The sequence below is a fragment of the Nicotiana sylvestris genome, chromosome 7 (genome assembly GCF_000393655.2).
Source record: "Nicotiana sylvestris chromosome 7, ASM39365v2, whole genome shotgun sequence".
Classification (NCBI taxonomy): Eukaryota; Viridiplantae; Streptophyta; class Magnoliopsida; order Solanales; family Solanaceae; genus Nicotiana; species Nicotiana sylvestris.
Genome location: NC_091063.1, coordinates 26,800,271 through 26,814,860, shown reverse-complemented (window position 1 = coordinate 26,814,860; position 14,590 = coordinate 26,800,271). Strand labels below are relative to the sequence as shown.

At 35.4% G+C, this 14,590-nt stretch overlaps 1 protein-coding gene and 1 non-coding gene across 2 annotated transcripts; one reads left to right on the top strand and one right to left on the bottom strand.

The window, feature by feature from the left end:
• Positions 1-759: 759 nt before the first annotated feature.
• Positions 760-3,846, top strand: LOC138872887 (uncharacterized). The gene is made up of 7 exons (XM_070151305.1): positions 760-1,355; positions 1,721-2,028; positions 2,204-2,272; positions 2,403-2,968; positions 3,022-3,086; positions 3,189-3,246; positions 3,406-3,846. The coding sequence occupies exons 1-7, from the start codon at positions 760-762 to the stop codon at positions 3,844-3,846; spliced, it is 2,103 nt and encodes a 700-aa protein (XP_070007406.1).
• Positions 3,847-14,153: 10,307 nt separating this feature from the next.
• LOC138874307 (small nucleolar RNA R71) lies at positions 14,154-14,258 on the bottom strand. Its single transcript, XR_011401346.1, has one exon. It is a non-coding gene; the product is annotated as a small nucleolar RNA R71 (small nucleolar RNA).
• Between the last annotated feature and the right edge of the window lie 332 nt (positions 14,259-14,590).

Here is a 14,590-nt window from a genome sequence, read left to right as displayed (position 1 = left end):
GAAGACTAGGGGGAGGGGGAGGGGTTTCTTTGGGGAGGGGAGACAAAATATGAAATATTTTACGGGCTTCATGCATTGCTTTTTATATGTAAACACGCGAGTGCTACCTGGTCAAAAGTAGTATGTCTTAGACACACTTTTGAAATGTTTAGTGTGTAAAAGATTTTTCATGAATGAGATGTCTGTAAGAGGAATTTTGCTGCAAGGTTTATAGGTAAACTATGTATTCTGTCTTTTTAAAAAAATAGTTATTGGGCCTAAGCTAGTACAAGAGAATTTTTTATAGAGAATTTTTCACAAAGCACCATCTTTTAGTCCTAATTAGCCATTAATAGAAACCCTTTGCTATATTACGTCCTATAGATATCTTTTATGCAATTCTATAATGTATTTAATGTAGTGTATTTAATAATACAACAAAAATTAGCGGCGTACAAAAAGGAAATCCAGCTAATCCTGATACGTATTTACTTGTATTCAAACGTATGTAGCGCTAAATACGTAACGTATTTGCGCAATATCTGGGTCGACGAAGATGTTAAAAATGGAAGAAAATCAAATCAATTTTGATTTCCCTAATTTTACTCAACAAACTTAAAAGTTATCCCATCAATCTGTATTCTTCTCAAACTCAGAAATACAGAAACGGGAAAGAAGCGAAGAAATAGAGCAACATGCTTCTATATTGTGCGATTTTCTTCTCCTCTTCATCGATTGATACAAATTATATACAAAAGAAGGTATAACTCTTCTATATATATGGCAAGCTTGACAGTTTTGTTGCGTCATTCTGGAAAGTGGAACGATGAGGGCAATTATATCGACTTTTCCATTGAGGGAATACTGATTAAGGAGTATGCTTCCTTTAATGATCTAGTTGGTTCAATTTCTAATCAACTGGGTATAGATTTGAGCACAAATATCATTAAAATACAATACAATGTTGAAGGCAATCGCACGCCAATGAAAATACACAATGATATGGGTTACAGAGTGTATGTAGAATTGAAAAAAGAGAACAGAGAATTTGGGATGTATCCTCTGTGCATTACAACTATGGAAAAAGAGCTTATCTCCGGAGATGGTTTAAATCAAGGCGACATTGTGCAGATAGACGAAGCAGTTCAAATGTACGATTCCGATACAGATTATACACTAGCTATAGAACTTGCCAATTCAGGAGAAGCGATTGGAGTGTTCGAACTCCACAAGGATTTGATAATTTCAAAAACTAATCAAAAGGAGGTTATGGCTGGACAAGTTTATAAGGATAAGGCTACATTGAAAGAGGTGATGGAGAATTATGCTATAGCTCAAAGGTTTCAATTCCGTGTTGATCGGTCTAATGCTGTCAGGTTTGATGTTTGTTTAACTTTGTTTTTTTAGTTGTATTTGTGTGTTTCCTCTAGATGATGAACACCTTTGAAAATTTATATTTGTTTAGTATTCTTAATAATATGTATTCAGGTGTATTTTACTATAGAAAAAATACAACAGTGGCTATGATTATTTTCATATTATGTCTATAATGTTATTAAGTGTTTGATTATTCATACGAATGTATTTAGTTGTATTTATTGTATTTAATCACATCTAACAATATTGGAATTCGTTAGTATACAAAATTACATATACACAGATATCAATTTGGTACTTTATGAATAGGAAGTATATATGTCAGATTCGTTAAGTTGTCTGATGTATGAACTTTTTTTTCCAGCTATGCATTAATATGTATTTCAGAAGATTGTGATTGGAGGTTTAAGGCTTCAAGCGTTAACAAATCGGAATTATTCAAGGTGAGAGAATTCAATGACAACCATACATGTCCGCTGAAGGATAAAGTGTACGAGCAGCGGCAGGCTAGTAGCAGCCTTATAAGTGGTATTATAAGGACAAAACTTACAAACCATAAGAGAAAATACACTCCGAGGGACATTATTGATGATGTGAAATCAGATCTAGGTGTTGATGTTAGCTACATGTTGGCGTGGAGGTCTAAAGAAAAGGCAATGATTTTTCTTAGAGGTGAACCGGCTGGTTCATACAAAAAAATTACCAGGATACTTATATACAATGGATAAGACATATCCAGGTTCTCACATAAGAATGGAAAAATCATCAAAGAATGAATTCATGTGCGTGTATATATCATTGTATGCATTTATAAGGGGGTTTGATCATTGTAGACCAATTGTTGTAGTGTACGGAAGTCATCTAAAATCCTACTACACCGGAACATTCGTTTCTGCAAGCACGTTGGATGGTGCAGGTGAGTACCTCAATAATAATACAATTTGTTAATATTTAAAGCATTGGAAAACATGTATTTAAAAACAATTATATTCAATTGTATTAAACATGTCATATATTGCCACTAGCATAACGTGTTATTGATTCAGAGAACGATGCTGCTTGGACGTGGTTCTTTGAGCAATTCAAGATAGCATACGATGTAAGGGAAAACATGTGCATTGTTTCGGATAGAAATGAGAGCATCATTAAATCTGTATCGAGAGTGTATCCGGATGTACCGCATTGTGCTTGCATATGGCATCTATGGAATAACGTATACAAGAAATTCAAAAAGAGCCATGCCAAGTTGAGTGAGATATATTTCTCGATGGCAAAAGCATACACACAAACTGAATTTGATAGTCTGATGGAGAAGGTTGAGAAGGTAGATATTAGGGTGAAAGAATACTTAGAGTTAGCTGGTTTGTGGGCTAGGTTGTATGCACCTGTTAACAAGGGATGGACAATGACGTCAAATATCGCTGAGTCAATCAATGCATCACTAGTTTCAGCAAGGGAATTGCCAATATATGACTTCCTCGAAGAAGTTAGGAAGATATTTGGTCGTTGGAATTGTAGTAACCGTAAAGAAGCTACTCAGACATACAAGACGCTTGGGAAAAAATACCAGGAAATGCTGGAGTTGAATGAGACCATGTGTACCCGTATGACTGTAAGTTAATTTTTTATGGCATTGCTGTATACAACTGAATACAATTTTTTTAGGCAGAACTACCCATTAATTTTTATGAATATTTGCTTGAACTAGTAAATAATATAGATGAATACAGGTAAATACATGTGATTATTAAGAATATATGCACGTGATAATGATTACAATGGAATTCAGGTGATTGATACAGTTTAAATTGATTGGAAATACCTGAATACAGTTGCTCAAAAAAGGTTGAATACAAATGCATACAAATGCAGACTGTATATCAATACACAGTAATACAGTTGAATACAGTTGCTGGAATCAGCTGAATTTAACTGAAATTGGATGAAGTTGCAATTTTCGAAGTTGATAGTAACCATTTAACTCAGTAGTATATATTTGTTAATTCATGTAAATGTGTTCAAAACTTATATTTCTATTTTTAAATGTAGGTGGTACCCTCAACTGAATACTTACATACTGTTAACGATGGTGGGAGGAATTACACAGTCTGCCTGCTCGAGAGAAAATGTGTTTCTGGGAGGTTCCAAATTGATGAATTGCCATGCCCACATGCCTGGGCTGTATTGAAGAGCAAGTTTTTAATGCCTGAAGAATATTGCTCTAGATATTACAAGCCAAGTACAATTGTAATGACATACGATGTGCTAGTATCCCCGCTACCGGACAAAAATGACTGGAATATACCAGAGCATGTTGCAAAGGAGGTTGTACTACCACCCAAATGGAAAAGACCTCCTGGAAGGCCAAAGAAGAAGCGCGACAAAAATTTAAGTGAATTGTTGTTGCCGAAAAATCAACATTCATGTAGCATATGTGGGCAGGGAGGACATAACAAGCGAACTTGTAGGAATGCTCCACGTAATAAATAGTTATATTCTGACATGTATTGGTGATTCGACAATTTCTCAACACTTATTATGACATTATCAGCTATAATAAATACTTTTTTCGAAGTAATATATCGTGGAATGACTTTCGTTAATATTTTCTGAATTTATTTAGTTGAAGTATTTTTATATATATAAATATATATGAAGTGGCTGTGAGAGTATCTTAGTATAGTTGAATACAACTATATCAATTCCTTAATGCAGATGAATACAACATGTTGAATATAGTTAAATATAGGTTAATAATACAGTTTAATTCAATTGACTTTGGAGGAATACACTGTAATACAGTTGAATACAGATCTGGACCGCTGGTTGAAACAGTTGAATTTAACTGACATTGGATGAATATAGGTAATTCAATTGTTCAATACATTTGAATACAACATGTTCAATAATGTTGACTATAGGTTGATAATACAGTTCAATTAAATTGACTATAGCTGAATACATATGAAATCAAAGAAAAATACAGCTGAATACAGCTGAATAATACAACTAAATACAAGTTAATAAATATAACTTGTATTGTTTCAAGTCAATTCAAAGTTATATCTGAATGGATGCAGCTGGATATACTTGCATACCAACTGTAGACAACTGATAAATACACTTTAATACAACTGAATTGAACTGAATAATATAGATTAATACAATCAGCTAAACAGAATAATACAACTAAATACAACTGCTTAATACTGAAAGATAAAGCTGATCTTATGCAGCTTAATATAATTCAAAAATTGGCATTAACAAAAATCATTCAGCATACATAAAGTTTCAGAAATTGTAACTAACATGTGCGTTAACTAAAATCTGTTCAAGCAAACTTAACCAAATTTCAGCATGTAAGTAAATAACATCTACGACCAAAACCACTACAATCAGTATCATTGTTCAAGCTAAACTCAAAAAAAAACCTAAAGCTATTCTAAAACTATCTGCATCTTTGCCTCCGACTCAGAGATTTGCCTTTCAATCTTTGAAGGTGCTTCACTCTCGCTTATTGCATCAGCATCTATCTTGCGCATAACATAGTCCCATAACAGAGCACCATATCTTTGACGGAGAAGAGTGACATCAAATGGTGTTTTTTGTGTAATCTCTCCAATAGTGCTCAGAACCTCCGCGAAGGCTGCAACATGCACTCCACAATCCTTAAAAAATAATTGATTGAAACAGAATATAAAATAATTAATACAATTAGATTTGTATAAAACATATAAGAATGATGATTGGATACTTACATGCTGCCCGCTTTCTGTTGAGGCAGATTTGGAACGAAGATAACTTCAAAAGGTTCGTTATGATCCTTGTTTGTGTATGCGGGATAAGCATACCAGTCAATGCCTTGACTATCTCTGTAAAAGCCACTAATTGACAGATACAGAGGTAGTAGCTTAGCTAGCTTTACAATGTCAGAGACTACGTATGCATCATGACCAGAAGACGTGTACGAGTCGTACACTTTGATACATCTATCTTTGAAAGTTACAACAACCAACACCCAATAAAGTTTTTCCTTCAAGTTCACTGGTATCAAGACATTATCCACTGTATGCCAGGGTACATTAGCATGCAATCTGTAGCCCCTAATATACTCACATACAACGTCTTTCTTGTTTGGCTACATTAGCATCACTATCTGTATCTTCATACCTGTCATATATTTCAGCTATTCTTGTCTTGAATATACAATCAACAGTAGTAAACGTGAAGTCCCTATGCTAATTGTACTTGCCCATCTTTCGCAAATAGTAGAATATGACATTCATATGCTATAAACAAAAGAGGTTGGTAGATAGTGTGAGTTTATGTGCTTGAACTAAGAAATAATATATATGAATACCTCAATACAGATGCTAAAAAAAATTTGAATACAAATGAATACAGAAAATAGAGGAATACGCTGTAATACAGGTGAATACAACTGTATACAGATTATGGACTACAGTTGAATTCAACTGACATTGAATGAATACAACTAATTCAATTCCTTAATATAGGTGAATACAACATGTAGAATAGAGTTGAATATAGGTTAATAATACAGTTCAATTCAACTGACTTTGGTGGAATACACTGTAATACAGTTGAATACAGATCTGGACAGCTGGTTGAAACAGTTGAATTTAGCTGCTATTGGATGAATACAGGTAATTCAATTGTTCAATACAGTTGAATACAACAATTTCAATAAAGTTGACTATAGGTTAATAATACAATTCAATTCAATTGACTATAGCTGAATACATAGGAAATCAGAGAAAAATACAGCTGAATACAGCTGAATAATACAACTAAATACAAGTTAATAAAACAGCATGTTATTATTGAAAGATAAGATTATTAGTTTTGGGAAAGACTCACATTGTCATCCCATAACTTCCCGTCAATGGATAGAAGGTAAAACCAGTTTTTGCAATAACCAAATACTCGTACATATAATTCCATCTAGTTGGACAAGGTTTAGGAACCTTTCTTTTTCTTAGGCCAAATTCATCGCATATTTTAAAATATTCTCTAAGTCTACTTCTACGGTTTGAATAAAAAAACCAGTGAAGAGCCATTTTAACCTTTTCAATTTCAACATTTAAAATTCCCATACCATCACCCACAATTAAATGGTAAATATGACACATACATCTAACATGAAAAATATTACTAAATGCAGGATTTACAAGGCTACAACATTAGTGTTACGAGTAGCATTATCCATTGAAATTGGCATTATTTTATCAATAATGAAAAAATATATAAAAATATCTGTAATCTTGCTAGAAATAAACTGCCCTGTGTGACGTGAATTAATTATTCTATAAGCAATAATGCGCTTTCGCATTACCCAGTACTTATCAATCCAATGAATTGTAAGAGTAAGATAATCACAGTCATTACTACTTCTAACAATATTAGTAGTAATAGCAACACGACAATTGATATGAGTAAATAACTAGCGCAAATATTATTTATATTCATGTTTATATTTATAAATATCACTCTTTACGGTTGTGCGAGGTCATCCTCTATAAGTGGGATTAAAAACTCTTCTAATATAATGCACAAAGTGAGGGTTAGAAAGAAAACTATAGGGTAAGCACATAACAGTAACCATTTTTGCCAATTCTTCTCTATCTTTTCTTAGGTCATAATATAAAATACCACTAGTAACGGTGTTAATTCCCAGTTGAAATTGATTTGACCCGGTACTAGGGTCAGGCTGACTAGGTAGACTTGTCCCCTCGGCCACAACTTTCATTTGATAATATTTAACTTTATCTTGAGAGTGTATCATTATGTATCTCCTCAAACATCCCGTCCTGCCCGAGTAACATAGTTAAAAGCTAACTCTTTGCCGCAAGTATTACATTTAGCTTTATTTTTTTCTCTTATTTGAATAAAAAATGGACAAACAAGAGATGTTTTGGCTCGTTTAGAAGGTTGTCTAGAAAAAGTAGGGGTAGTAACAGGGGGGGGGGGTCAATCGTGGCATCATTTGGATGAGTTGGGTTATCTTAAGCAATAGGACTAGTGGGTGTATCCTCATTCGGTTGCATTTCATCCAAATCTATTTTCTATTCATCTTCTTCATCAATAGTTGGATTACCATAAAGAGAATTCACATATTCATGATCTAAGTGTTCACCACCTCCAACATTAAGCACATATTGACTCTCAGTAAATTGTAATAAAGTATTATCACTAACAAAAAAAGGAGCAGGTGGAATGAGTTTATCGAATTGGCGAACAACTTGTTGAAAATTAACTATCGTTGAAGACTTGAATACTTCAATTTACCAACTTCATAATTTTTCATACAAATTGCAACAATAAAGTAACCAATTATAGAAGAAAATTAGAGAGAGATTGAGATAGATTGATGATTTTGTGAGAAAAATGAAAGAATGAGGGGATATTTATCATTGAAAATAGGGAAAAATATAAATTTTAAAAAGTTTGGAGTTAAAACAAAGTTGGGGAGGAGGGGGGTTAAATGGCTATTTAACAAAGCTCAAATGGCTATTTTTGCAGGCCAGCGGCCATATTTTAAACCCCCCAATGGTCAAAAACAATTTTGGAATTTTTTAAAAATTTAGCTGTTGGGCCCGTTTGAGCCTGTTTGGGACAGGTTAGGACCGGTTGAACCGGCCCACTTAGCACCCGGTCCCGGGCCCAAACGGTCTGATCCTAACGGGTCTTTTAACGTAACCGACCCACTTAGCAGGCCCACCCTAGTCCCGGGGTCAAATGGTTAGGCCCGTTTAGGCCCACTACTCATATGGGCTCGCGGGCCTGGGATGGGCCCGGGCCTAACCGGCCCACATGCTAGCCTTACTTCAAATGCAACCGACTACCACACTACAAGAAATCTATCTTTAGTGGCGACCAAAGGCGCCACAAAATCTTTAATTGTCGCCACTAAATGTTTACAGTGGCGGCTATGGAACTGCTGCAAGTACTGCCATTACTGAATGTTACTAGTGGCGACAACATGAGGTCACCACAGAATGTACACATTTTGTGACGACCTTGTCGCTACAAAAAATAAATGTACTCGCCACAAGAAAGAGTTCCACCAAACTAATTTTATTGAAGTTGCTACTGAAGAGTAATATTTAGTGGCGACTTACTAGCCCTAAAAATAATTAGTCATCAGTGGCAACTCTAATAGCGCTACTGTAGAGTGATATTTAGTGGCGACTTAGTTGCGACAAAAATGGTTAGCCATCCGTGGCAACTCTAATACCACTGCTGAAGAGTCACATTTAGTGGCAACTTAGTTGCCACAAAAATAATTTTCTATTAGTGGCAACTCTAATAGCGCTACTGTAGAGTCACATTTAGTGTCGACTTAGTTGCCATAAAAGTGATTAATCATTAGTTACCTTAAATTCAGAACTTCCAAAATACTCTACTAGGTATTTCCAGTCCTCGAGCTGAATAGAAGTCATCAGTCTAAGAAGGTTGTGGAAAAAAGGCAATGTAGAGGTGTTGAACAACAACCATGAAAGGAGCAGAAGTAATTTAATGACTGAAAATGGAGTAGTTACAAGGTTAAATCCTGCTTTAATCGGTTTTTATCCGGTTCATGCAAATGTAAATGCTGATGTTGGAGCATGCAGAGGCTATATCCCTCACTTATGTAATGGTAAAATGAACAGCACTGAGATGACTTAGGTGCAGGAGCCACAATTCAAACTGTTCAGCAATTTAAAACAAAGTCAGCAGAAACCATCAAATGGAGGTAGTTACAATAAAGGGAAAAATAAAAAACTAACCTGCACTACCACTTTCAGCTTCTGGAAAAGGATACACACTTCTGTCCAGATTTCTTGAAAAAAGTGTCTCTACAGAAGGTCTCTACAAAGGGTTGCTTCATATTTGTCCTGTCCTATAGGTTCTTGACAAAGATTATTTGATTCTCCTGTCTCTAGGGATGCTCTAGTATTTTCCTTTAGCTACAATTATGGCTGAGACATCGCTCCAGAATTTCCACGTAAGGCTGTTATGTGGTTCAGGCCTAAATGGGCTAAACGGGCCGGGCCAAACTGTCCTGGGCTCTAGCTGACCTGGCCCAAGCAGTCTAGGGCCAAACGGTCCCGGACTTAACGGTCCTGGAGGGTGGAACCGGCCCACTGTGGGCCTAAGCCCACATGGGCCTGGGCTAAGTGGGTCGGTCCCACAGGCCTAAGTATTCCGGACTATTTTTTTTTTGAAATTTTCTTATCTAAGGCAATTTATTATAAATTATATTATATAACTATGACTTAAATCTTCTAATTCAAATTTAAACACAAAATAATTGAAAAAAAATATTTAAGGGAATGCCTTATAATTTTCATTATTACAACATTAACAAAAAAATGGCAATATCTTTCGTAGTCTTCCTCCCCCCAATGGAATGAGCACAACAAGGTGATAATACCACCATTAAAAGAAAAAAACTAATGAAGATGTGTCAAAATACAAGTTACATATTATCTCTAACAAATTTCATAAATTCTTCAAGGTTCGGAGGAATTTCCGTTGGTGGTGGCGGAAAAGAAGCTTGTTCATCACCGCTTCTGGGCGAAGCAGCATCCTCTGCAAGTTCCACTAGCATTTCTTCATAAGCTTCGTTTATCTCTAGTTGTGATTCAGCAAGTCCAAAGTTTCTTCTCTCCGAACAGATCCAATCTCTGAAGAGTACTGATTTTTCCAAGATCTCCCTCATAGACGCTCTATGATCACTGATTTGAAGTCTCGCTTGACTGAAAGTGCTATTTGATGCTAATGTTGAAGCTTGAATACTTAAAATATCTCGAGCCATCCTTGAAAGAACCGGATAGTGTTTTTATTTGTCCTTCCACCATTCCAAAGTATTAAAGGAGCCGTCAGGATTCTCTAATTCAAGTCCCTACGACAAATAAACTTTAAGCTCATTTAGTTGTGAGCTATCACCAATATTATTACCTTAAGAACCCCTAAACCCCATCTAAGAACTAAGTATTTTTAGGCCCGCAGTTCTTTTAGATTATTGCGAACTAGACGAAGTAGGAGTTGGAACATTTGGTCTAGCATGATCTAAGGCAAGTTGATAAGCATTATAAATTATTTGAGCATTTATTTTAATTGAGGCTTTTGCATCTGCAAGTGTAGCAAATTCCTCATCTGAAAATGATAAAGCATTATAAATATTTGTATACCAAAAGTGAGGACCTCTTAATTTCATGGTAGGATTTAACATGGAAGCAAAACCATAAATAGAAGGGATAGGGAATTTTTTTTAACTTATCATTCATAGAATCAATAGCAAGTTGATAAATTACCCCACCCTCTGAAAATTGAGTAAACAAATTTGCAAGTTCTGCAATATAAACTAAACAGTTAGAAATAGTAGAATAATATTGCTCAGATAATTCATTTGTAGTAACATGAAATTGTTCTAAAAATTCTACAAGAGTTTTAACATTAGTACAATCCTGATTTGTAAGGTGCTCATCATCATCATCATCACCACCAACACAAGTATTAAACGTTACGTTTATTGGGTTTCTATATTCATATGCAATAACTAAATTTTCATACATGTAATTCCATCTAGTCGGACAAGGTTTAGGAACCTTTCTTTCTCTAAGGCCAAATTCATCAATTTTTTTAAAATATTCTCTAAGTCTACTTCTACAGTTTGAATAAGAAAGCCAATTAAGAGCCATTTTAACCTTTTCAATTTGAACATTTAAAATTTTCATACCATCACTGATAATTAAATAGTAAATATGACAAATACATCTAATATGGAAAATATTACTAAATGCAGGATTTAGTGTAGTTGTAAGCAAACCAATAACATTAGTGTTACTAGAAGCATTATCCATTGAAAGTGACATTATTTTATCTCTAATGCAAAAATATCTACAAATATCTATAACTGTGTTAGCAATAAACTTACCTGTATGACGTGATTTAATTATTCTATAGGCAATAATGCGCTTTGGCATTATCCATTCCTCATCAATCCAATGAGTGGTAACAGTAAGATAATCACAGTCATTACCACTTCTACCAATATCAGTAGTAATAGCAACGCGATAATTTATATGAGTAAATAAATAGCGCAAATATTGTTCATATTCATGTTTATATTTATAAATATCGCTCTTTACGGTTGTGCGAGGCCATACTTTATAAGTAGGATTAAAAACACTTCTAATATAATGCACAAAGTGAGGTTTAGAAGAAAAACTATAGGGTAAGCACATAACAGTAACCACTTTTTCCAATTCTTCACGATCTTTATTTGGATCGTAATACAAAATACCACCGGTAACAGTATTAATTCTCGGTAGAACTAAATTTGACCCGGTACTAGGGTTAACTTGAGTACCTACACTTGTCCCCTCTTGCACAACTTTTATTTAAAGAAATCTAGCTTTATCTTTTGGGTGTGTCTTTATGTGTCTAGTCAAACAACCCGTACCGCTATGGTCTCCAGTAAATTTATGAGCCATCAAAGTCCCACAAGTTTTACGCTTAGCCTTATTTTGATCTCTTAGTTGAATAAAAATGTGCCAAACAAGATATGTTTCGCGCCATCTAGAAGGTTGTCTATTAAAAGTAGGGGTTACTACAAGAGGGTCAAGCGGGGCATCATTTGAATTTTATCAGTTGGGTTAACAACATGACTAGTAGGTGCATTGATGATAGGCTATAATTACGTATTTTAGTCGATTATTACACTCTAATTTACTGCACTTTAGTTGAGTTTGCGCTTTAATCGCTAATGTTTTGCACTAACGATGTGTTTTATGCCTTGTAGGAGTGATTACGAGCTATATAGATGTTATGGAATGAATTCAAGTGATTTGGAGCTTTGAAGTCTGAGTAAAACCCCAAGGAATTAAGTTGGGATCGTGTCAGGGGTAAACTATGAAGTTAAGAATAAACGAAGACTCGAGAGGGCATATTGCGCACTGTCTAGTAAAATACACATAACTCTTTGCTCAGAACGCTATTTTGGCTCCAAAATTTATGGTTGGAAACCTAACTCACAGGGCTACAACTTTCATGTTTTACATCTGCCCAAATTCTAAATGTAACAGGGCGAAACGCGTGGGATTTGAGCCAACACAAACAAAACCGGGAAAAAGGGCCAGTTGGGCGCCACAGGCAGTGCCTGGCGCCAAAAACAGTATGCACAAATAATGGGGCGCCTGGCACCGGGCTGGGCACTGGTGACGTGAAATGTGTTCTATTTTGCCTGGGACAAGTTTATTTCGGCCCTAGACCTACCAAACTGATATAAAAGCAAGACTAAACCTATTTTTGAGGGAGGGGACGCCACTTTGGAGTAGAGATACACACGGGATCGTGAGGAAGCGAAGAATTCTCAGTTTTCTTCATCTTTTTCTAGTATTTTCAATTGATTCAGCACTTATGCAATTGTTTGATTACATCATGATTGGCTAAACACCCATTGTTCTAGGGTTGTGATTTAGCCATGAATATTGTTGTTTGATATTGACTTGACCTTGATTATAATTCACCAATATATGGTTGTTTCTTCAATTCTGTGTTGAATTGCTTAATTGTCTGGCTAGTAGTTAGGTTCTATTTACTATCTATGCTATGCTTGGGAAAGCCGTGTTTAGATTTGAGAAGAATTGAAGAGAGCATGATCTTAACCCTTAGGGGGAGCGGATTTGTGGTTAGGATAGGAATATACCTAGTCACCGTGCTTAATTAAATATCGTGATCTTAATGCGTTCTTAATAGATTGATTTTATAGGAATATAGGCGTTAATATATTGAGAATAGGTGAGTAGTACTTCGGGAGAAGGCTATGAGAGCATTTATCGATTAATTAGCAACCATGAATGAATTATATGAAAGGGAGAGTTAGTTAGAACACAATACGATTGGTGAATCGATCACAACTATGGAATACTTGTCTCTACTGAATACACCTCAATCAACTTGTTACTTGATAACTTAGTTATTATTTAGAATTGTAGTATAATATAATCATATTATTGGACTTTGATTTTAGCTGGATTCAATAACAATTTTAGTGATTTAGTGAGTAGTTTACACAAGTCTCTATGGGTTCGACACTCAACTTATCATTATATTACTTGTCGACCATGTATACTTGCGTGTGCGTTTGGGAGCAACAAGTTTTTGGCGCCGTTGTCGGGGACTTGAATATAAACTACTTTCTAGTTTTTGCTTTAATTGTTTATTTCGTCTAGTCTAACGTTACTTGATTGTTGCTATAATCTCAGAAACTTTGATTGAATGCGTAAGGTCAGAAGCCAGGACAGACTCAATGGCTTTGACCCCGAACCTGAGAAAATATTTCACTGGAGGTTGAGGGAAGCAAGGGATACAAACAATATTCAAGCAATCATTCAATTTCCTGTGAACATGGCAGAGGAGCAACATATGACTGTTTAGGAGGTAGCAATGCCCAGTATTGCTAATGTTACCTCCAGCATAGTGAAGCCTAGAATCACTGGGCACTTTGAGCTGAAACAGAGCATGATCCAGTTACTTCATGCAAACGGGAAATTTATGGGTCTTCCACACGAGGATCCACATCAGCATATTCTAAACTTCTTAGAGAGTAGTGATACTTACATCACTAACGGGGTCACTCCAGATTATGTGAGGCTTACACTTTTTCCATTCTCTCTGTTGGGCAAGGCTAAGCGATGGCTAAAGGCAGAACCAGCTAATTCAATTACAACATGGAATGATTTGGCAAGAAATTTCTGGCAAGGTTCTTCCTTTCAGGCAAAACTGCAAAGATCAGAAGTGAGATAGTTGACTTCAAACAGAAAGCGGGAGAATCTTTATACTCAGCTTGGGAAAGGTTCAAGGGGCTACTCAGAGACTGTCCTCATCACGATCAGACGAATGAAGTGTTATCTCACACTTTCATAGAAGGGCTACATTCTGAAACAAAGATCGTGGTAGATGCTGCAGTTGGGGGTCAAGTGTTGGAGAAACTTACGAGTTGGAACGAGTTTACCGAATTAACAAACAACTTCTTGAAAATTGTATATCGTTAAAGGCTTGAAGGCTAGAATACTTCAATTCACCAACTTCACAATTTTTCACAAATTGCAATAATAATGTAAGCAATTACAAAAGAAAATTAGAGAGAGATTGATGATTTTGTGAGTAAAAATGAAAGAATGGGGGGGGGGGTATTTATAGTTGAGAATAGGGAAAAAGTGTA